Below are 24,636 nucleotides of genomic sequence, written 5' to 3' on the forward strand. Positions count from 1 at the left end.
TTGACAGTGGGGATGGTGTGTTCAGAGTGATGTGCAGTGTTAGTTTTCCGCCACACATAGTGTTTTGCATTTTGGCCAAAAAGTTCCATTTTGGTCTCATCTGACCAGAGCACCTTCTTCCACATGTTTGCTGTGTCCTCCACACATGGCTTGTGGCAAACTGCAAACAGGACTTCTTATGGTTTTCTGTAAGCAATGGCTTTCTTCTTGCCACTCCTCCATAAAGGCCAACTTTGTGCAGTGCACGACTAATAGTTGTCCTATGGACAGATTCCCCCACCTGAGCTGTAGATCTCTGCAGCTCGTCCAGAGTCACCATGGGCCTCTTGGCTGCATTTCTGATCAGCGCTCTCCTTGTTCAGCCTGTGAGTTTAGGTGGACGGCCTTGTCTTGGTAGATTTACAGTTTTGCCATACTCCTTCCATTTCTGAATGATCGCTTAAACAGTGCTCCGTGGGATGTTCAAGGCTTTGGAAATCCCTGACCTATCTGGTGTGTGATTTGGACTTCATGGTGTTGTTGCTCCCAATATTCTCTTAGACAACCTCTGAGGCCGTCACAGAGCAGCTGTATTTGTACTGACATTAGATTACACACAGGTGCACTCTATTTAGTCATTAGCACTCATCAGGCAATGTTCATGGGCAACTTAATGCACTCAGACCAAAGGGAGCTGAATAATTACGCACACCCCACTTTGCAGTTATTTATTTATAAAAAATGTTTGGAATCATGTATGATTTTCGTTCCACTTCTCAAGTGTACACCACTTTGTATTGGTCTTTCGCCTGGGATTCCAATGAAATTGATTCATGTTTGTGGCTGTAATGTGACAAAATGTGGAAAAGTTCAAGGGGGCCAAATACTTTTGCAAGCCACTGTAAATCCTGCTTTACAGTGCTATAACATAAATGTACATTACACAAAAGAGAAAATTCTGCACCTTTCTAACCAGTCTGTTGTTTTTTAGTTTTTGTTCTATATATTTTTATTCTATTTATATTTATATTTTCATTGTATTTGTCCAGGATGAACCCTTTCTGGTGCCTTAAATTTCCTGGATAGGCTCCAGACCCTGCGTAGCCTGTATACAGGCGTTACAACCTTTGATGGAAATTTTGTCTAGGAATTTAAAAAGGAGTAACATTGAGATGACCAAGGGAAGAAGCTTAAGTATGTGGCAAGAGAAACACGGCACAATCAAATTAGCACCGCAAAGATTTATTGCTCCCAAACCATGAATATTTACAAACATTTAAGAAAACAAAAGTAATAACTAATAATAAATTGTATAACCAAGACAAACGGGAGAAGGAACTAGAAGTGGTGCTAGAAAATCAAATAAATAAATATAACAAAAAGAACCCCCACTGTCTCCTCCCGGTCCTGTAAAGAAGAAAAGTCTTCAGCGCAAATGCGCCCTGAACTTACTCTAACTAAAAAACACAAAAATACATATTTAGCGCACTTCACTATACTAGTGTATCCAATACATTAAAAAACTCCTACGTGCAATGTGTGTATGTCACGTGACTTACTAGGCTGTTCCACGTCTCCGTTGTCTGATAGACAGCAGTTAGTTTAATTAAAGCTTGTGCGGGCAAATGGTGTCAAAGGCACTCGTTCAATGAAAACACAGGTGTCACCAGAGACAAACTTTACACAGATCATTCTAACAACTCTCAGAAGTCTCATAAGCGTTTAAAGTAGAAGCAGAAAACGGACAAAACAACACAACCAGTGACACGCTATGTCAAGCAGCTCCCATCTGCCCGTTGCCGCTTCCGTTTAAGTGCATCGGAGCAGATCGCAATTGGCGGAGAGCAACACTCCCCCACTTAAGAATAAACTCTTTTGGAAAAACACAGAAGTTTATACTCTCGAAAGAGCATCCGCTAAGACGTTTAAGCCCCCCTTTGGTGTCTTATATCTAAATTGTAACTCTGCAGAAAGAGTGACCAGCGCGTCAATCTCTGAATATAATTGTACAACTTTTAAAGAAATGTCAAAGGACTGTGATCCGTAAAAACTACCAAAGGTTGCACACTAGATCCCACATAAACATCAAAATGGTGTAATGCAAAAATTAGAGTAAGCGTCTCCTTTTCAATGACTAAATAGTTTAACTGATTCTTGTTAAACTTTCTAGAGAAATAACTAACTGGATGAGCTATACCCTGCTCATCATCCTGTAATAAGACAGCACCAGCGCCGACATTACTTGCATCCACCTCAAGCTTAAATGGACGTTCTAAATCAGGAGCTGCAAGAACAGGTGAACTACTTAATAGTGTTTCACACTCTCAAATGCGTATTGGCATTCTGCATTCCACACAAAAGCAGTAGAAGGACTTAAAAGTGAAGTTAAAGGACTAACCACAGACGAAGTCGTGGGTACTGAGAACTTCGATATAGCCTCAACTTTCGCTTCAACTGGTCGAACTTGACCATGCCCTACCTCCTTTCCCAAATACATCACATTAGCTTGACCAAACTCACACTTGGCCAAGTTAAGGGTCAAGGAAGCACTCGCAAAACGCTCAAATACAGCACGTAATGACTTCATGTGTTCATCCCAATCTCTGGTATAAACAACATCATCATCCAAATAAGCACTACAATTAGGAATGCCAGCTAAGACGGTGTTTACCAACCTCTGAAAGGTAGCAGGCGCGTTTCGGAGTCCGAACGCCATGGCCGTATATTGTGCAAACAAATCTGGAGTGATAAAAGCAGCAATGTCAGAAGAAAAATCAAAGAAGCGCTGGGTGTAAGTGGTACTTGCCAGTAGCCTTTAAGCATATCTAAATTACTCACAAACTTTGCATATCCCACATTATCCACGCAATCCTCCATCCCAGGAAGTGGATAGTTATCAGGAACCGTAAGCGAATTCAGTTTCCTAAAATCTGTGCAAAACCTAAAAGAACCATCTGGTTTCGGTACCAAAATACATGGAGAACTCCATGGACTAGAGCTAGGCTTAGCAAGATCGTTCCTCAACAAGTAATCAACTTCTTGTCGCATAACCGAACGCTTAACCGAATTTACTTTGTATGCATGCCTTCGGATCGGTCTAGCATCTTTAACATCAATATCATGCTAAATGACATTGGTTAACACAGGTACGTCTTTAACCAGACACTCAAATTCAGAAGTGAGCCTCACCATATCACATTTCTGATCAATAGACAAATTCGTTAAATGTAAATCAAAATCTTTCAATATTTCAGAATTGCACAACCTCACAGTCGTCTGAGAAATATTCTGAAACATTACTCCGTCTTCTTCAGCATCAGTAATGGACTTTTCTGTCACAACTGCAACAGAAATAACAGCAGTGTCTGGAGCTCTGTCATTCACATCAGTTTGTGATCTCGAATGATAAAATTTCAGCATGTTTACATGACAAACGCGAGTTTTTCGTTTTCGATCAAGAGTACAGATAACATAATTCGTTTTATCCAATTTCTCTTTCACTACATAAGGGCCAAAAAAATCGAGTCGACAGGGGAAGAACCCGGAATAGGCAAGAAAACCAGAACTGAGTCACCAGGTTTAAAAGATTGCGTAACAGCCTTTTTGTCAAATGTTCGTTTCATGCCTTTTTGCGCATTGGCAAGAGACTCTCTTGCGACTGAGCAAGCTGTATGCAAACACTTCCGAAACTTTGTTACGTTCTCCAGTTCATTTGTTTTCAAACTGTCTTTTTCCAGAATCTGGTCTTTTAAAACTTTCAATGGACTACGTACCTGGTGTCCGAAAACTAGTTCAGCTGGACTAAAACCCAGCAACTCTTGAACGCTTTCTCTGATAGCGAACATCAGCATGGGAATGCCATCATCCCACTCATTACCAGTCTCCATGCAATATTTTCGCAACATCGAGTTTAACGTTTGGTGAAAGCGTTCCAGGGCACCTTGGCTTTCTGGATGGAATGCAGTGGAAGTACGATGTGTAATTCCTAAAATCTGCATGACTTGATTAAAAAGCTTAGACGTAAAATTTGTGCCTTGGTCGTTTTGCACCACTTTAGGCAAACTAAATGTCAAGAAAAACTTAACTAGTGTCTTGACAACAACAGGTGCAGTGATTTTTCTTAAAGGAATTGCCTCAGGAAATCAGGTGGCTAGACACATCACTGTTAATAGAAACTGATTACCACTTTTTAACTTTTTCAAAGGTCCTACGCAGTCAATGAGGACATGTTCGAATTGTTCGCCAAGAACAGGTATTGGATTTAACGGTGCTGGAGGTATAACCTGATTTGGCTTTCCCGCAATTTGACATACGTTACAAGATCGACAATAGAGCTTTACATCTGTTTTCAGTCCAGGCCAGAAAATACTGTAAAATCCGGATGCAAGTTTTCCTTATGTCCAAATGACCCGACAGTGGATGATCATGTGCCAAGCACAACACATGTGAGCGATATGGGACAGGTACCACAACCTGATAAAAAACATCCCATTCGGCGTGGTCATGTGATGAACACCACTTACGCATCAACAAGTCATTTTCTAAAATATAGGCGCTTTGTTTCTGCTTAGCCAAATCGTGCGGAATTACAGAATTAAAAAGTGTAGTCAAGGTTTCATCTTTTTTCTGTGCAGTGAATAATTTCTCCCGTGTGATTTTTAAAATCGACAAACTCATGTCATTTTAATAAGAATTTTTCACCCTTTCTGGTTTCTTTTTCTCACAGTCCAAATTTTCCTTTCCATCTATGACAGAAGAAAAGAAAGAGTCAATCAAAGCAATCTCTTTACGCGACTGTGCGCGAGTGACAGCGCAGGCAGGAAAAACATGAGGATAAGCTTCATCAACCTCATCAGATGCACATTCTGTTGGTTTGTCCAGAACTTCCAATAATGGCATCACTTTCCCTCCGGCTAAATCATTGCCTAGGATTAAATCTACGACTTTCATCGGCAGTAAAGTACAAACTGCAAAACGGACAAATCCAGAACACAAGTCACTTTTCAAATGCAGATTATGCAGGGGCCTTTTTACACATCAATGACATGAAGTCTCATCAGAAAATTTTATTGTACTTTTAACAATAAAACTTTGTATAGAACCTGTGTCACGAAGCATTGTGATCTCATTTCAATCTTTATCACAACTAGTCAAAGAAATTATCCCCTTAAGAATAAAAGGACGGAACATTTTATCCACAACCTCTTTGGAGTGTACAGCTACAGTCTGTTTACACGTCTTTACAAAACCTACCGGTTTAGCTTGTGAGTTTTGTTTTCGTTTAAGTCGGGGACAATCCACAACAACATGTCCTTTCTTGTGACAATAAAAACAGTCACGATCCTCACTTACTCTTGGTGCATTGCTTTTCGAGCGCACAAATTGTGTGTTAGATAAAGATGGAACAGCAGGTGCATTTTCCACACATGAATAAAGACATTTTTGTGGGTTAAAATGAATTCGTCAGCTAAAACAGCGGCCTGTGATAAAGAATTTACCTTTTGTTCGTTTAGGTAAACAACCACTTTCTTTGGTAAGCAATTCTTGAATTCTTCCAGGAGAACCAGCTCGCGCAACGAATTAAAATCTGCCACATTGTTAGCTACACACCACTTTTTAAAAAGTGTGCCGTTCTCTCTAGCAAATTCCACAAAAGTTTGTTTAGAAGTTTTTCTGAGCGACCTAAACTTTTGTCTGTACGCCTCAGGAACTAGTTCATATGCACGAAGTATTGCTAATTTGACTAAATCATACTTCAAACTTTCTTCAAGTGACAAAGTGAAGTACACCTCTAAAGCCTTTCCCACAAGTTTGCTCTGCAGTAACAGAGACCAGAATTCGAGTGGCCAATGCAAAGAAGTTGCAATCCGTTCAAACGCCTTAAAATACAAAACAACTTCTGATTCTCTGAATTGTGGAACAAGAGTAATGTGCTTACTCACGTCAAAATTGGGACAAGGTGAGATCAACACAGAAGAACCATTTGAAGGAGAAACTAGATATGGCTGATAAGCCTCCGCAGCCTTCTTTGAAGCTTCCTATTCGAGCTGCCGCAGCCTTACTTGCATCTCAGCCTCGATTTCAAGTTTGGGTATCTGCAAACGTATCAAGTTCAGCCCGACGGGTGTGCTCTTGGGAATCATAATATAGACGTGCCATATGAACTTTCGGACGCGCATCGTCTCGCGAACCCACAGAAAGTGGAGAGAATGGTTCAAAGGGTAGCAGTCCAATACCAGCATCTGCAACGGCCTCCACCCCTGCATCTGCATCAGTTCTGCCACTACACAAGTTCTTATCTCCTATTCCAATAGAAGCAAACACCTCATCACCAGGGTTTAGACGATCAGCCGTCTCCTCCATTTCAATATTTGGCATGAGAAGTACATTAAGCTCAAGTAACTGGCCTATTATATTTTGCTTAATTTCAGCTTTACGATCCTGCTTGTTAATTATCATCTTAAAATGATCAGCCACCGAAAACAAGTCCTGTTTCCGACAAACGTTAAGCAGCTCTAACAACGGACTCCTAACAAATTCCTCTAAACTGAACATTTTAAATTAAAGTGTCACGTGCTCAAAAGTGCTACAAAAACTGCTACTTACTATGATACCCTACTACTCAGCCAACCAATTCTATTGCCACCACCGTAGCTATTTCTTTGTTCATTTTTGTTTACCTCCCACGGGTTTAACAATCCATCCGGTAATATCTATTCCAAAATTATTTTAAACGATCCTGGACGAGCCCCCATTAAATTTTACAACCTTTGATGGAAATTTTGTCTAGGAATTTAAAAAGGAGTAACATTGAGATGACCAAGGGAAGAAGCTTAAGTATGTGGCAAGAGAAACACGGCACAATCAAATTAGCACCGCAAAGATTTATTGCTCCCAACTCATGAATATTTACAAACATTTAAGAAAACAAAAGTAATAACTAATAATAAATTGTATAACCAAGACAAACGGGAGAAGGAACTAGAAGTGGTGCTAGAAAATCAAAGAAATAAATATAACAAAAAGAACCCCCACTGTCTCCTCCCGGTCCTGTAAAGAAGAAAAGTCTTCAGCGCAAATGCGCCCTGAACTTACTCTAACTAAAAAACACAAAAATACATATTTAGCGCACTTCACTATACTAGTGTATCCAATACATTAAAAAACTCCTACGTGCAATGTGTGTATGTCACGTGACTTACTAGGCTGTTTCACGTCTCCGTTGTCTGATAGACAGCAGTTAGTTTAATTAAAGCTTGTGCGGGCAAATGGTGTCAAAGGCACTCGTTCAATGAAAACACAGGTGTCACCAGAGACAAACTTTACACAGATCATTCTAACAACTCTCAGAAGTCTCATAAGCGTTTAAAGTAGAAGCAGAAAACGGACAAAACAACACAACACAACCAGTGACACGCCATGTCAAGCAGCTCCCATCTGCCCGTTGCCGCTTCCGTTTAAGTGCATCGGAGCAGATCGCAATTGGCGGAGAGCACACAACGTCACAGGTGACCAACGATGATTGACAGGCACATCCACCAATAGTGTTCTGAAAGTAGGCGGTACCTAGAAGCGCTAAACAGAAAATAGAACATACACAAGGAAAAACAGTGTACGGTTCGTAACAACAGGATAAAGTGATATAACCAATTAGGGTGTAAGAGTTGGTGACCTTGAAATTAACTGAGGTTTATTTGTTTTATTTCTATCCTCTCTAACAGGTGAAAGATGACATCCAACCATTCAGTAGCATCTTTTAAGCATCTAGTGCTGCCTCTCTTTCTGCTTTTTAGTTTTGGAGTATTTTACACTTACTACAAGTTCACTATGAGCTGGTTATCATGTCCTAATGCTTCAGTCAAAACACAAGTCTGCCCCGAAGACCACACCACGGGTACTCACAACTACACTTTAGTAAAGCCGCAATTACCACAATTACCAGTCACTAAACCACCTGCCGGGGAAGAAATCCAGGAGAATCATGACAATGACATCATCATGTTAATCTGGACCTGGCCATTTGGATTTAAATTTGATGTAAACGCCTGTAGCCCAAAGTTTGGTATTACAGGATGTCAGATTACAGATGACAGAAGCCAATATGACAAAGCCGATGGTGTTCTGTTTCATCACAGAGATATCGGTGATGATATTGCAAACCTGCTAAGCAAGCCGAGACCTCCATATCAAAAGTGGGTGTGGATGAACATGGAGTCTCCTGATAATTCAGGCAGACAAAACTGGCTAGATGATGCATTTAATTTGACATCAAATTATCGGAGAGATTCCGATGTCTGGGTGCCTTATGGGAGAATCAAAAAAACAACGGGGAAAGATAAAACCTTTGAAATACCACCAAAAGATAAAATCGTCTGCTGGATCGTCAGTAATTGGAACCCCAACTTTAGGAGAGTGAAATATTTTAATGAACTCAGCCAGCACATTAAAGTAGAGGCTTACGGCAGAGCCTTCAACAGGTACGTCAGCGATGATGATTACAACAAGATTTTACCAAGCTGTAAATTCTACTTAGCGTTCGAGAACTCCATCTACCAGGACTACTTCTCTGATAAGCTGTTTGACCCCATGAAAGTCGGCACCGTTCCTGTGGTTATTGGGCCACCCAGGGACAACTATGAGGAGTTCATTCCTGCAGATTCATTCATTCATGTGGACGATTTCGAATCTCCTCAAAAACTGGCAGAATATCTCACGTTTCTGGACCAGAACAAGGAGAAGTATGAGCAGTACTTCAACTGGAGAAAAATTTTCATTGTTGAAGGTTCATTTTTCGGTCTTGAACATGCTTGCCGAAGTTGTAATTATATAAGAAGCTACCAGGGCTACAGAGTATTTAAAAACATCAATAAATGGTACTGGGGTTAGCTAGCCACTGGAAATCCAACCGTTCTTCTAAAAATGTCATGAGGAGTTTTTCCCAACCAAGAAACTTGATCTAATTTTCAGAACATAGTTATTGGTTATTGCGGTCTCAGGCTGTTTGTGTGGAATTGTATTCGTTTTTGTTGTTTTATTAAAGATTAATGAATAAGTTTACCTGTAAAGAACTGGAGAAAAGACATGTTTTTAATTTCTTTAAGAGTTACAATGTGTTTATTTCCATTCTACAAAAATTTAACTTTGGACTGTATATATAGTAATGTATATGTAACAAATAAAGGATTAACTTAACTTATTAAACAGTGTGATGAGAACTCACAGGATTGGGATGTTCACAAATAAATTGTTAAAAAAATCATACTGTGTGATTTCCGGATTTTTCCATTTAGATTCTGTCTCTCACAGTGGAAATGCACCTATGCTAAAAATTTTAGATCCCTCCATGAAATCTTTTTTGACTTACTTTTTAGATTAGCAACACAACATAATAATGATGAGTCCTTAAACACACACACACACACACACACACACACACACACACACACACACACACACACGAGAGTACAGCGATCTTATAGTTAGAAAAGTGTTCTGTTCTGTTCTGTCAATAAAGACAGTCTGAAGATGGGGTCCCTGCTCTAGTGTGAGAGATCCTTATGGTTCTCCCAGCCTGTTAACTGACCCAGGACCAATACAGGACCATGAGGGAGGACAGACAGGTCCTGATCACACAGTCTTAGGAGTCAGAGCTGAGTGACACAGTAACTGAGGAGTCCAGTACGGAGCCCGTCTTGTAGAGTCACATCAGCTGATTGGGCAGGTCGTGTCTCCTCGTCTCTTGGTGAAGGCAGACTGATGTTCCTATCCCACTGGAAGTCCTGGAAGTTTAGTGTCTGACCTGCTCCAAACACACCGGACTAATCAGCTCATTAACAGACCTACTGACAGACAGAAAGCAGACTGACTACCTAACAGTAATCTCTTCTCTCTCTCTCTCCCTCATTACACCTGTCTCTCCTGAGCTGCCAGTGATCCAGACCCCCTCTGTCCTCTGGACCTGTCTGACTTGTCCTGGTGTCCCTCTTCTGGTTGGAGATCTCGTCACACGTGTGGTCTGTCTGGGATGCGTGTGGTGACTGGGTACGGTTCCACTTTACCATAAAGACAGTCCTGTCCTCGGCTGATACAGACACAGCTGTTCTCTGAGGACTCGTCATTGCAGTCGCTCGATAGTTCAGGACTGGAGTTTCCTACAGTCCATCTGAGTCTTCATTAACAAACTGGACTCCATATGAACTTCTCCAGATCTCCTGTTATACTGAACTTCCAGCCTCCTAACACACAGTATGAGTGCAGATCAATCCCTGCTATCCGTTATCACCCAGATGAGGATGGGTTCCCTGTTGAGTCTGGTTCCTCCTAAAGTTTCTACATTATAAAATAAATAGGCCATCGTGAAAAACGGGATTTTAAAATAAATAATGACATTTTGAAATAAAAACAGGCGGAATTAAATAAAATGCCTCTGCAATACATTTAGGCATTTGGCAGACGCTCTTATCCAAAGCAACTTACATTTTTATCTCATTACACATCTGAGCAGTTGAGGGTTAAGGGCCACGCTCAAGGGCCCAACAGTGGCAACTTGGTGGTTGTGGGATTTGAACCTGGGATCTTTTGAACCGTAGGCCGAGAAAAAAAAAAATATTTCTGTAAATTTCTGTTGCCACTGATGGCTCAGTGATCCCTTCTTTCTCAACATAGTAAATAAGGAGCAAGTCTTTCATGACATGAAATGCTACTACCACAGAAGTCAACGCAGGGTATTATTCCCAAAACCAATTTTTTTTCTCTGTTTACAGAATGACATCAAATCCACATGGCTGCTCACAGATTTTCAAATTACAAAAAAAAGTCTGTATATTAAAATATCAACTTTCGATAAATTGGATTACAGACGTTCATCTGTTAAATCTAAATTAAATGTACATCACTCATCTAAGTAAGCTGCTTAGCATGTTGCTAGCAAAGCCCAAACCTCAAAGGGTGTTTAAGTAGTTTTCTACTACATCTGTTGAACACAACAAAGTTCAATTCAATTCAATTAAATTTTATTTGTATAGCGCTTTTAACGATTTACATCATCACAAAGCAGCTTTACACAATCAAAAGAACTAAGTTTGTATGAAATGTGAATGTGTATGAATCAAAATTATATGATTTTCCCTGATTGTCCCTGATGAGCAAGCCTAGGACGACGGCGACAGTGGCAAGGAAAAACTCCCTAAGATGGTAATAGGAAGAAACCTTGAGAGGAACCAGACTCAACAGGGAACCCATCCTCATCTGGGTGAAAACAGATAGCAGGGATTGATGTGCATAATAATATGCGAGACTGGAAGTTCAATATAAGAGGAGATGTGTAAGATTAAAGTCCAGTTTGTTCCTGGAGGCTCAGGTAGACTGTGAAAAATTTCAGTCCTGAACTATTGAGCGACTGAAGTCACAGGTCCTCAGAGAACAGCTGTCTGCATCAGTCGAGACCAGGACCACCTTCATGGAAAAGTGGAACCAACCCCAGTCACCACACGCATTCCAGGCAGACCACACGGGGGCATCCATGTGATGAGATCTCCAACCAGAAGCAGGACTCCAGGATGAGTTAGAGAGGTCCAGCGGGCAGAGGGGGTCTGGATCACTGGCAGCTCAGGAGCGACATGTATAGCTCGACAGAGAGATAGGTAGAGGAAAAAGGAGAGAGGGAGAGAGAGGAGAGAGCAGAAAAGAAGAGAGCAAAGAGATGGAGAAATAACAGGTATGTTCACAGTCGAACAATGTAAAAAGTGAATGTATATTTAGTGCAGAGTGCAAGCAGAGACTCCGGCAGGACTAACTATGACAGCATAACTAAAAAGGGAGAGCCAGAAGGAAACACAAACATGAGGGCTTCCAGAGATGTAAGGCAACCAATCACCTCACCGTCAACAAACCTGAGTGATCAATGAGAGTGGGGAAGACAGCATCCAAACATACCCGTTCACCTAATACTCTACGTCCATGAGTCCCCCAGATCTGCTCCTTTACCTAAGGCTAATTTATTTATAAAAATGCTTGGCTAAATAAATAGGTTTTTAGCCTGGACTTAAACACTGAGACTGAAGAGTCCCGAACACTATTTGGAAGACTATTCTATAACTTAGGGGCTTTGTAAGAAAAAGCTCTGCCCCCTGCTGTAGTTTTAATAATACGCGGTACTGACAAGCAGCCTGCATCCTTTGATCGAAGTAGGCGTGGCGGATTGTAAGACACTAGCAGTTCACTCAGATACTGCGGCGCGAGACCATTTAATGTTTATACGTCAAGAGTAGTATTTTAAAATCGATGCGAAATTTCACAGGAAGCCAATGCAATGTAGATAAGATAGGGGTGATGTGCTCATATCTTCTGGTTCTGGTGAGGACTCTCGCTGCTGCATTCTGGACTAATTGAAGCTTGTTTAAGCACCGAGTTGAACAACCAGACAGTAAGGCATTACAATAATCCAACCTAGACGTGATAAAAGCATGAACTTTTTCTGCATCGTTTAGTGACAATATATTTCTTATCTTGGCAATATTTCTGAGGTGAAAGAATGCTATCCTGGTAATATTATCTACATGTGCTTCAAATGAAAGGCTTGAATCTATAATCACACCGAGGTCTTTTACTGTTGCACTTGATGGAACAGAAAGGCCATTTAAAATCACAGTGTGATCAGAAAGCTTACTTCTAGCTGCTTGTGGTCCTATGACTAGAACTTCTGTCTTATCAGGATTAAGCAGAAGGAAATTAATTAACATCCAATCTCTTATGTCCTGCACACATTGCTCAACTTTAGTAAGCTGGATTTTCTCATCTGGTTTTGCTGAAACGTATACTTGTGTGTCAACTAATACCATGTTTACGAATTATGTTGCCTAGAGGAAGCATGTAAAGGAAAAAAAGCAGTGGGCCTAAAACAGAACTCTGTGGAACACCAAACTCAACTTGAGAACATGAGGAATGGTCACCATCTAAATCTACAAACTTATAACGATCAGTCAAATAGGATCTGAGCCATAAGACGGCCGTTCCCTTAATTCCTACTACATTTTCTTATCTGTAAAGGAGAATATTATGATCAATAGTGTCAAAAGCTGCACTGAGGTCGAGTAACTCAAGTATAGTGACAACCCTGATCAGATGCCACTAGGAGGTCATTTACTACTTTAACGAGTGCTGTCTCTGTGCTGTGATGAGGCCTACATCCTGACTGATACAATTTATGTATGCTATTCCTATGTAGATATGAACATCGCTGTTGTGATACTACCTTTTCCAGAATTTTAGAGATAAACGGGAGATTTGATATCGGCCTGTAATTGGAAAGCTGACAGGGGTCAAGGTCAGGTTTTTTAATTAGTGGTTTAATAACTGCTAATTTAAGGGATTTAGGAACATACCCACTGCTGAGTGAACAGTTAATTACTTTTAACAGGGGTTCTGTTATTGCTGGAACTATCTGCTTGAGAAAATGTGTCGGTATCGGATCTAATTCACAGGTTGACGATTTTGAAGAGGAGATGAGTGAAATTAGTTCACTCGCTTGAAGGGGAGTAAAGTATTCTAGGTTCTGATGTGATGTGATTAATTTATCATCTGTATCACTTAAATTGTCTGGTTTTAAAGCCTGAATTTTTTGCCTAATATTTATGATTTTGTTATTGAAAAAGTTCATGAAATCCTCACTAATGTATGTTGTTGTTGTGGAGATTTCTGCAGTGGTCTTGTTTTTAGTTAATTTAGCTATGGTATTAAATAAAAATCTAGGATTATTTTTGTTATTTTCTATAAGAGTGGAGAGATACATTGACCTAGCAGCACTGAGAGCTTTTCTATAGTTCAGGATGCTCTCCTTTCATGCTATTTAGAAAACTAACAATTTAGTTTGACGCCATTTGCGTCCTAATTTCCGAGCGGTTTGTTTTAGAGTGCGTGTGTGATCGTTATACCAAGGAGCAAGTTTCTTATCTCTAATCATTTTTCTTTTAACTGGAGCTACATTATCTAAGCTATGACGAAGTGTTGACTCTAGATATTCGGTCGCTTGATCGAGTTCTGTGAAATCAGATGGCGATCGAATTAAAGTTGATAACTCTGGAAGATTATCGATAAAGCTCTGTGTGGTATTTGATGTGAATGTATGTTTAAGGCGGTAGCGCGGTGCTGTGCGTACATTATTACTATGAGATACTTTAATCGAGACAAGACAGTGATCTGATATAACTTCAGACTGTGGAATTGTAATTATGTTTCTTATACTCAATCCGAAGGATAATATTAAGTCCAAAGTGTGACCTGCTTTATGAGTGGGTCCTACTACACACTGATTTACTCCTACTGAGTCCAGGATGGACATAAATGCTGCTCTCAGAGGGTCTTCTGGATTCTCAAAATGAATATTAAAATCTCCAGCAATTAACGCTTTGTTTACGGAAACGACAAGGTTTGAAAGGAAATCTGCAAATTCACAGAGAAATTCAGAGTACGGCCCTGGAGCTCTGTAAATGATGATTAGCGGAATCGTCTGAGCTGACTTTATGTTACTAAAGAGAATTTCAAATGCATTAAATTTAAATCTGTGTTTTTGTACGATAGCCAGATTATCGCTGTAAATAACTGCGACGCCTCCTCCTCTACCAGTAAACCGAGGCTGGTGTATGTAGCTGTATCCAGGAGGGCTAGCTTCATTTAGAGCTACATACTCGTCCTGTTTAATCCAGGTTTCAGTTAAACATAATATATCAAAGTTGGAACTGTCAGAATTTCTTACTGGTGAGTTATCGTTTAGTATGGAAAATTGGATTCTTTTTTTTTTCCTTAAAAATTTCAACACATCAAGTAGTATTAATTAGAATGCCTGTATCATTGCACCACAATTAATTAACATTCTGCTTTTCAGAGGTGGCTCAGTGATCATCGTTTCTTTAATAGCAGGCTATCAGCCAATGACGGCAAGTGATAAGAAAAAAATATATATAATTTCTTAGAATTGAATAAATAAGTCATGCATGCTCAAGACTAGCCTTCATGTGATCTTATCGAATGTGTATTAGGGTCTGGGTCCATACAGCATGAGTAAAACAGCACTGTTGGGTTTAACACAAGCTCTCGCTCCTGAACTCGCTCAGAGTAACATCAGTGTCAACTCAAAAATATATAAAAAGTATTAAAAAAAGTAGTATCAGCTCAAATATGCACATTCTTGCAGGAAAACAACATCCTTGAAGAATTTCAGGTTTCAGGCCCCATCATAGTACAGAAACTGCACTAGTTAAGATTGCAAATGACTTGTTTTTATCTTCTGTCAGAACTACAAAAAAGAACTACAACTCCCAACAGCAACACTCTAACTCACCTGAGGTTAATTACAGGAAACAGATTGAAAGAACTCGCGTACTTCCGGTCTTCGCGAAGTATACGCACCCTGTGAACTTGTTCCAGTGTCGTTACCAAGCTTTCTGTATTTTGACTGCTATTTCGGAATTTGATCTTTGTTGCTGTCCCCACATTAACGAGTTTAGCCTGTCCCAGTTCATGCCTGTCGTACATCACCTGACCCTTGCCTGTTATCTGGATTTACGAGTGGGATTCTCCTTGTCGGATTTGTTTGTCGTGTTTGTGAACACTTTGGTAAAGGAACCTTCTCATCTGCACTTACGTTCTCCGTGTCAGGTACATAACAGCTTCAGACCAAGGCTGCATCTCAATACTAGTCTTACTTGATCTTTGACACTGTAGATCATAATATTTTCATAGATCGCCTACAAAATTACATAGGTATTCATGGACAGGGATTAAAATGGTTTAGCTGTCTGATTGATATCATTTTGTAGATCTGAATGGAGAACCGTCTGGTTTAATGCCAGTGAAATGTGGGGTCACACAAAGTTCAGTTTTAGGACCTCTGCTGTTCTCAATATACATGCTTCCCTTGGGTAACATCATCAGAAGACATGGGATTAGTTTCCATTGTTATGCTGATGATACCCAATTATATATCTCAACAAAACCAGACGAAAAACCTAAGTTGTCTAGATTAACCTAGTGTGTCCAGGACAAAAAAGATTTGATGACCAATAACTTTCTTTTGGTAAACTTAGACAAGACAGAGATATTACTCATCGGCCCAAAAACCAGCACACAACAGCTTTCACAATTCAGCCTGCGTTTAGAAGGATGTACTGTTACTACCAGCTCAACAGTAAAAGACCTGGGTGTAATATTAGACAGTAACTTGTCCTTTGAAAATCATATTTCCAATATCACAAAAACAGCCTTTTTCCATCTTAGAAATATTGCCAAGCTTAGGAGCATCTTATCCGTATCTGATGCAGAAAAGCTAGTTCATGCATTCATGACCTCCAGACTGGACTATTGTAATGCATTACTAGGTGGTTGTCCTGCATCCTCAATAAACAAGCTACAGTTAGTCCAAAATGTAGCTGCCAGGGTTCTCACCAGATCCAGAAAATATGATCATATAACACCAATATTATCATCCCTGCACTGGCTACCTGTTCAGCTTAGAATTAATTACAAAATAGTATTACTTACATACAAGGCTTTAAATGGTTTAGCTCCCACATACCTAACCAGTCTTCTGAAACGCTATAATCCGCCACGCTCCTTAAGATCACAAAACTCTGGACTGCTTGTAATTCCCAGAATTTTAAAATCTACAAAAGGGGGTAGGGCTTTTTCATATTTAGCTCCAAAACTTTGGAATAGCCTTCCAGACAGTGTTCGGGGCTCAGACACGGTTTCCCAGTTTAAAAGTAGACTCAAGGCGCATCTCTTCAATCTGGCATATGCATAACTCATCCCATAACTTCATACTTCAGTACATCTATCCTGAATGGCAACTACGCTAATTCTCTTCATCTGTTCTGTACTTTTCTACCCATCCCGAGGCATCTGGAGATTGTACCAGCTTCAGTAGACAAAGGCCAACCCTGTGAGGATCCTGAGGCATCCAGAGAAGGACCAGCTCCAGCTGAATTCTGCCTTATTATGGTTGGAGCTACACATTCTGCTCCTGTGCTCCCAGTGATACAGACCCCATCTGCCCTCTGCACCTACTGACTCCCTATGCTGAACTGGACTTCATGTTAATTTAAAGAATTTCTGTTATATTGTACTCTCAGCTGCACAACACACATGGTGTTATATCATCTCTATCTGTTATCACCCAGATGAGGATGGGTTCCCTGTTGAGTCTGGTTCCTCTCAAGGTTTCTTCCTATTACTATCTCAGGGAGTTTTTCCTTGCCATGGTCGCCGTCACCCTTGGCTTGCTCATCATTTGAGACATTTCATTCATCATTTATTCATCTCATTATTATCTAGACACATTTTTCTCACACATACACACTTCTAAATATTTTCTTTTCTAAAAAGTTTTCTTTCATTTTTGTGAAGCTGCTTTGAGACAATGACCATTGTTAAAAGCGCTATATAAATAAAATAAAATTGAATTGAATTGTGTGGCTCCAGGAATCATCAAGACCCGCTTCAGTTCTGCTGCACAGTAAGTATTCATACATCGACTATACATGTATACATTAGTTACTGTCTCAAGCTTGAATGATTTTAAATAATAAATCAAGTAGTAGTTATTTCCATGATCCTCTCTTCATGTGTTATCTCCTTAACCGTTATAAATCATATGTTTGTTTTTACTGAACTCCTTTATGTTGTTGCAGCTTTGGCAGAGTGAAGAAATCGCGTCCGAGTTTCTGAAGAGCTAAGCATAAAAAGGTATCTGGATTTTTGCAGTAAAAACAGTTATGTACCAATGAGCCATAAAATTATGACCACCCAGGTGTTGTTAAGGAGGGTCCTATTTTGCCACCAGAACAGCAGTATGCTGTGTGCTCTAAACCTTTCTATCGGAACCAGCATTATTATTTTTTAAATATGAGCTACTGCATCAATGAGCCTTGGCCATGCATGAAGCAGTCGTATAGACATTTTGACCTGTCAAAGTCACTCATAGGTATTCAGGGGCAGGCATTAAAATGGTTTAGATCATACCTGTCTGATCGATATCATTTTGTAGATCTAAATGGAGTACCGTCTGATGTAATGCCAGTAAAATATGGGGTCCCACAAGGGTCAGTTTTAGGACCTCTCCTGTTCTCAATTTACATGCTTCCCCTGGTAAACATCATTAGAAGGCATGGGATTAGTTTCCATTGTTATGCTGATGATACCCAATTATAAATCTCAACAAAACCAGATGAAATACCCAAGTTGTCTAGATTAGCAGAGTGTGTCCAGGACATAAAAGATTGGATGACCAATAACTTTCTTTTACTAAATTCAGATAAGACAGAGATATTGCTCATCGGCCCAAAAACCAGCACACAACAGCTTTCACAATTCAGCCTGTGTTTAGAAGGATGTACTGTTACTACCAGCTCAACAGTAAAAGACCTGGGCGTGATATTAGACAGTAACTTGTCTTTTGAAAATCATATTTCCAATATCACAAAAACAGCCTTTTTCCATCTTAGAAATATTGCCAAACTTAGGAGTATCCTATCCGTATCTGATGCAGAAAAGCTAGTTCATGCATTCATGACCTCCAGACTGGACTATTGTAATGCATTACTAGGTGGTTGTCCTGCATCCTCAATAAACAAGCTACAGTTCTACAGTTAGTCCAAAATGCAGCCGCCAGGGTTCTCACTAGATCCAGAAAATATGACCATATAACACCTATATTATCATCCCTGCACTGGCTACCTGTTCAGTTTAGAATTAATTACAAAATAGTACTACTTACATACAAGGCTTTAAATGGTTTAGCTCCCACATACCTAACCAGTCTTTTGATACGCTATAATCCACCACGTCCCTTAAGATCACAAAACTCCGGACTTCTGGTAATTCCCAGAATTTTAAAATCTACAAAAGGGGGCAGGGCATATTCATATTTAGCTCCTAAGATTTGAAATAGCCTTCCAGACAGTGTTCGGGGCTCAGACACAGTTTCCCAGTTTAAAAGTAGACTCAAGACGCATCTCTTTAATCTGGCATACGCGTAACTCATCCCATAACTTCATACTCCAGTACATCTATCCTGAATGGCAACTACGCTAATTCTCTCCATCTGTTCTGTATTTTTCTACCCATCCTGAGGCATCTGGAGATTGTGCCAGCTTCAGTAGACAAAGGCCAACCCTGCAAGGTTTCTAAGGCATCTTGAGAAGGACCTGCTCCAGCTAGATTCTGCTTTATGATGGCTGGAGCTACACATCCTGCTCCTGTGCTTCCAGTGATCCAGACCCCATCTGCCCTCTGCACCTACTGCTGAACTGAATCTACACAACTTCTGATATATTGAACTTTCACCTGCACAACACACTTGATGTTATTTCTATCTGTTATCACCCAGATCACCCGTCACCCTTGGCTTGCTCATCAGAGACATTTCATTCATCATTCATTCATTTCATTATTATCTAGACACATTTTTCTCACACATACACACTTCCAAATATTTTCTTTTCTTTTCTAAAAAAAAAAAAAAAAAAAAAAATCTTTAATTTTTTTTAGTGAAGCTGCTTTGGGACAATGACCATTGTTAAAAGCGCTATATAAATAAAATTGAATTGAATTGAACTCATTATAATTGCCCATTCAACACATGAGCCTCTTGAAAAGAAAGGTTTAGTTGCTACCCAATATATCCCACCCTCTTCCCAGATGCCATTGTAACAAGATATTGCAAACTACTTTAGCTACTGTGACAGGGTCATGCGTTGCCAAGGCTCACTGATGTACATAGAGAGTGAAGGCTGGAACATGTAGTCTGATCTAATAGAAGAGTTACTGTAGTTTAAATAAAAATAAAGTGACAAAAAAAATTGAAAAAGTTAAAACTGGTTCTGGTATTCTGGTTATGAGAACACAGGTCAGTACTGTTTTGGTGGCAAAAGGACCTATACAATAACAAGCAGCTGATCAGAGTACACTAGTGATGTCATCTTTTATACTAAAGCAAGAATGCATGTGGCAAAAAAAGTCCATAATGTATGACAACACTGTACTGTTGCTTGATTTTGCCAATCATGTGATAGAAAAGTGCGGTGTTTAGTGGCAGGCACTGAAACTAACTAAAATGTGAAAGATTTAAAATTTTTACGCAAAATAACATGAATGATAGGCTCCTAGGTTAGGGAAACCAGAGGACATCGGAGGCGTGATCGCTTTCTTGTGTACAGACGACGCCTCCTACATCACCGGAGAGACTATTACAATCACAGGGGAAATGAACTGCAGACTGTGGGGGTGAAGCATGGTGTAGAAAATGCACTTAAGAAGCATTTAATTTTGTACATTATTACTCTACTGATGTTTAAATGTCTAAGTATTACTTATGAAATATAAAATTGTTCACCTTTTAATAAAATGCAATAAACCATTTCTACTTAATATTCAGATTTTTGTTTTTAAAGAGCTACATGTGAGAATTTTAACAGTGAACAAATTTTACTTTCTGCTCTAGAAAGCAACATCAAAACACTTCCTGGTTTTGTTAAAGTATATTCATTGATAATTTAAATACATTTTCCCATAAGTAGCATCCAATATGAGACTTCAAATAAAATATATAAAAGTCAAACTAAGTAAGCATGGATATAGTGAGTCTCTTCATTAAGTAATAAAGTACTTGTCCATTTACTACTTGGTAATGAAGCGTAATTATTTATGCTGATAAATGTACTGTATAAATTGAAAACAGTTAATGACAAGGTAACCTTAGGAATGCTTTCATATATGAACAAACAATAATAACTATAATAATAAAAGCTACACTGTGGGGAGTAAACAGTTGTGTAAAATTCAGCCAAATGGTCTTCAAACCAAACCTCATCTGCAGGCATTCCCTGGAGAGAGGAGGTCACGGCGGAAGAAGGCAGGAGTCCAGAACTCGTGTAAAGTTGGAATACAAGTGTCAATCTTTGTCTTGCAGTATCGCTTTGTAAACAGCTGGAAGAAAGCAAATCTCACAACTATTAGTATCACATTAGTAAGTTGTATCCCTCGCTTATTCTGCTTTTATATACCGGACATGTACTAACCCTTCCTTTAACCTTCTCAGTGGCTTCATCTTCTGAATCTGCAATAACATCTTTTGAGGTTTTACCTACAGGAGACACCGTGTCTGCAAGAAACAGAAGGGTTTAGCAAGCCGTATCATAAATCAGACTCCATTTTTAGGAACAGAACATCAGTAAACAACAGAATGAGATGTTTGCCTCTGCCACATGAGAGTCAATCTAAAGATCACTCACAGATCTTAATACAAACAGTTTTTGTAGCCTGGCCTTGGAAGGGCTCTTTCTTTGCTACAGGTTTTTTGAGTTTTTGGGCAAGGCTCTGGACAATGCACAACACATGACAGTTTTTAACCAAAAAAAAAAAGTTTTGTTACCTAGATTAAATTTCTAATAAAATAGAAAAAATACTGGTTTAAGGAAAAGCAGAGCGTGGATACTCTCTCTAGGTTGACTGATCTATGATGCCATCATTATTGATAATCATGGAAAGGAAAACTCTGTGAAGTTACAGACTTTCAAAGAGGATAATAATAATCTTTAAAAATTCACTAGACAAAACAAATCCACCCTGAATTACCTGCATATCAACGAGTGTTATTAAGACTAAGCCTGTATACCACTCAGTGACTTCCCGTATCTGCAATCAGTCCTTAAAAAGGGAATGCCACCATGTGTAAAAACAGGCCAGTCCTGCTTGCTACACGTTTCATCTGTTGAGCTCCAGTATTGTGACTCTGTATGGGATGGGATGACAAGAATCACCAGGGGCCTCATGTATCAACGCTGTGTATGCACGAAAACTTTGCTTACGCCAGTTTTTACGCTCACGGTCGGATTTACTAACAGTGAAATTAACGTGAGAATGTGCGTTCTTCCACACCAACTTCATGTCTGGCGTACGTGTATTTCTTGTGTGTGTTTGTTTTATTTCCGTTGGCGACTCTTAGAGGCAATTATGTTCAACTGCACACTGTATCGCACCAACACATGTGAAAAACATTGCTTTTAACTTATAATTGATAAAATGGGTTAATTGACAATATTTTTCTAGCAATTATTTGATTTAGAACATATAAAAGCATTTGCAAATGTATACAACCCTTAGTCTATGACAATGGCAGTGTTGGCCTTATTAGAGGACATTGTCAATGGCCGAATCCGAAGGGACGTGTTTTTAGGGATCACAGTGATTTTCTGGGCCACGATGATGACTGGCTTATTATCCGTTTCAGATTTCCAAGAGCTATCCTCTTGGAGCTCTGTGCTGAGTTAGTCCAAATTTGGAAAGAGAGAGACAGCGAGGAGCCACGCAATACCCGTTCCCTTACAGGTGCTGACAACACTTGGTTTCCTGGCAACTGGTTCTGTCCAGTGTACTTTAATTTTCATTAGTGGTTTTCCTACATCCACAATGCTGATGACTGTACACTAATTCAGTGGGAATCCAGCAGGTGTTCATCTCTACCTAAACAGAGCAAATGTGCGCTTTAAGCTGTCAGTTTGTCCAACTTTCTCAGCTCCTTGTCTCTATACTCTGTCAAACATGTCAGCTTCTACAAATGTGTACCATCACATTATCCTGATTATCACCATCCTGATCATCTCATAGGTTGTTCATTCAAGTCCAGTCTCTTCTGCAACACCACATAGCTGTACTGCATTGTGGAACTGTCAAGCCACCGTTTCTTGTCTTTGCTCATTATATATCAGATCTTTCATGTATACGCCACTGAATTTTGCTGGACGAGAAAAGAAAGCTGTTGCGTTTTTATTTGTACAAGTGAACAGTGAAATCTGTAAGCCATCAACGTAAGTAATTGCAACTGTACTAGTAAATAATATATATTTTTTTAATCTACAGAACCACTAAAGGCAAGCATTTCAATATACAAGTGGCGTTTACGTCAAACCGGGGCTTGTTATGAAGGTGTAAAACCGACTGACATTTACAATAGACTTTAAGCACAGTACAGTGATAAGACTCTTAGTTAAAGTAAAACATGTAAATGGTGCAAACATCGTAAAGAAGGCCGTACGTCCACGAATGACAATCCTGGCCAAGGTGGCTCAGAGCCCACTGAAGTTGCTCCAGTGAACGTCCAACGTCTGATCCTCGGAAATCGATTTGTCGCTAACTTGCGAAAGGGACGCATCTGTCTATGGTGATCTGTCCACACAATCATTCACGAAGACCACTTGCACATTACAGGAACACAGCTGGAAGTTATTGCAACATCTCTCATATATTCCTGACCTCACGCCAAGCTGTTTCCACACGGTTGGGCCATTGAAGGAGTTCCCGGGAGGCCAGCTTCTCGGATGTGAAGCAGGTAGTCTGATCACAGCTCTGGCATACTGAGAAAACTTTCTACCTTGATGGTATCCAAGCACTAATGAAACACTGGGACAATTGCATTAGTTTAGCAGAGGATTATATAGTTATTGTATTCTAATAATGGTTGTTTTTGGGCACAAAAAAAAAGTCTCAGTTTCACTTAAACACCTCTTGTGTGTAATCATTTTCGCATTTTAGGATTAAAAAAAAAAATCTTAATTATTCATTCCAACGATCGTGGATTTTATCTGATATTTTTAACTTCATGTTTACCTGAATTCTCCATCCTTAAAGACATGAGTGTAGGGATAGAAGGAGAGCCAGCATAAACTCTACATGAAAAGAAAAAGAATACCCAGGTATTATTAAAAGATACCAGGAAATGTTCATTTATGATCACTATAAACCATTTCTACACTTCACACACAAGTCACCTCCATTTCTCTTTATCGCTGAAATTGCAGAATATTCCACATCTATTTATAGTGTATTAATATTTAAGGAGCCTTTCTCACTGCATATCAATATTGCTGGTCAGGTTCGTCTTAGGGGTCGCTGAGAGACTGAGCTTCCTCTTTTGCTTCCCAGCATTTGCTTTTTTCACTGCAGACACGACCTCAATGGCAGCAGACACTGTAGCACATTCCTCGGTCTTGGTCTTCAGCAACACCGTTGAGAGTAATCTTTCATTTCCAGTCTTGGGATGTTGACTCGGAGCTGACGCTTCATACAGAGATCAATGTCAGGATACAGACCATCTTCTTCCTGTTGCTTTGTGTCTTGGGAATTTCTCAGAGTTGTTTTGCTGCCATCTTCTCTTTTTCCTTTTCCCCCAAAATCTGGTATTTTATTACCACTTCCCAGCTCTCGTTTATCTTTTCCACTAATTTTCCTCCTCATCCTCCTCTTCGACCTCACTGCTGGTGGGTGTAGGGGTTTGACTGATCACTGTAACCAGCACCTTCCCTACACAGTGCTCCTTGTCTGGAACATTCTCTAAAATCCCACACTTCTGACATGACCTCACTTTGGCCCTTATGTAATTAGGAGCCTCTGTGTCTTCGTCCTCACTCACTTTTTCTAAAATAGATGCTACATTATGACAGGTTGAAGTTTAAAGTGGGACATCTGCAGTTGATATTGAGCCGATAACCGGTGTGACATTGGACACGCTTCCTCTCGCCTGCCTACTATTGGATTTTTGTGCTGATTTAGCGGTACTTGGGATAATGTTTGGTGAGGGACTGGATCCTGGATCCCCAGTCTTAAGTC

At 39.8% G+C, this 24,636-nt stretch overlaps 2 protein-coding genes across 2 annotated transcripts in view; one reads left to right on the top strand and one right to left on the bottom strand.

The window, feature by feature from the left end:
- The first annotated feature begins 7,707 nt into the window (after window positions 1-7,707).
- Window positions 7,708-9,005, top strand: LOC128542958 (4-galactosyl-N-acetylglucosaminide 3-alpha-L-fucosyltransferase 9-like). Its single transcript, XM_053513191.1, has one exon. It carries the CDS (start codon window positions 7,708-7,710, stop codon window positions 8,863-8,865), a length of 1,158 nt encoding a protein of 385 aa, XP_053369166.1. The 3' UTR covers window positions 8,866-9,005.
- Window positions 9,006-23,875: 14,870 nt separating this feature from the next.
- LOC128509745 (protein misato homolog 1-like) overlaps window positions 23,876-24,636 on the bottom strand; it is a 2,806-nt gene continuing 2,045 nt past the window's right edge. Inside the window, exon 5 of the mRNA XM_053481582.1 lies at window positions 23,876-24,022. Coding sequence (XP_053337557.1) covers window positions 23,876-24,022 — 147 coding nt within the window. The remainder of the gene's footprint in view (window positions 24,023-24,636) is intronic.

This window comes from Clarias gariepinus, chromosome 2 (assembly GCF_024256425.1).
Source record: "Clarias gariepinus isolate MV-2021 ecotype Netherlands chromosome 2, CGAR_prim_01v2, whole genome shotgun sequence".
NCBI classification, from domain to species: domain Eukaryota; kingdom Metazoa; phylum Chordata; class Actinopteri; order Siluriformes; family Clariidae; genus Clarias; species Clarias gariepinus.

Excerpts from the sequence above, each read along its gene's own strand:
- LOC128542958 (XM_053513191.1), top strand. The coding sequence starts at position 7,708 with ATGACATCCAACCATTCAGTAGCATCTTTTAAGCATCTAGTGCTGCCT.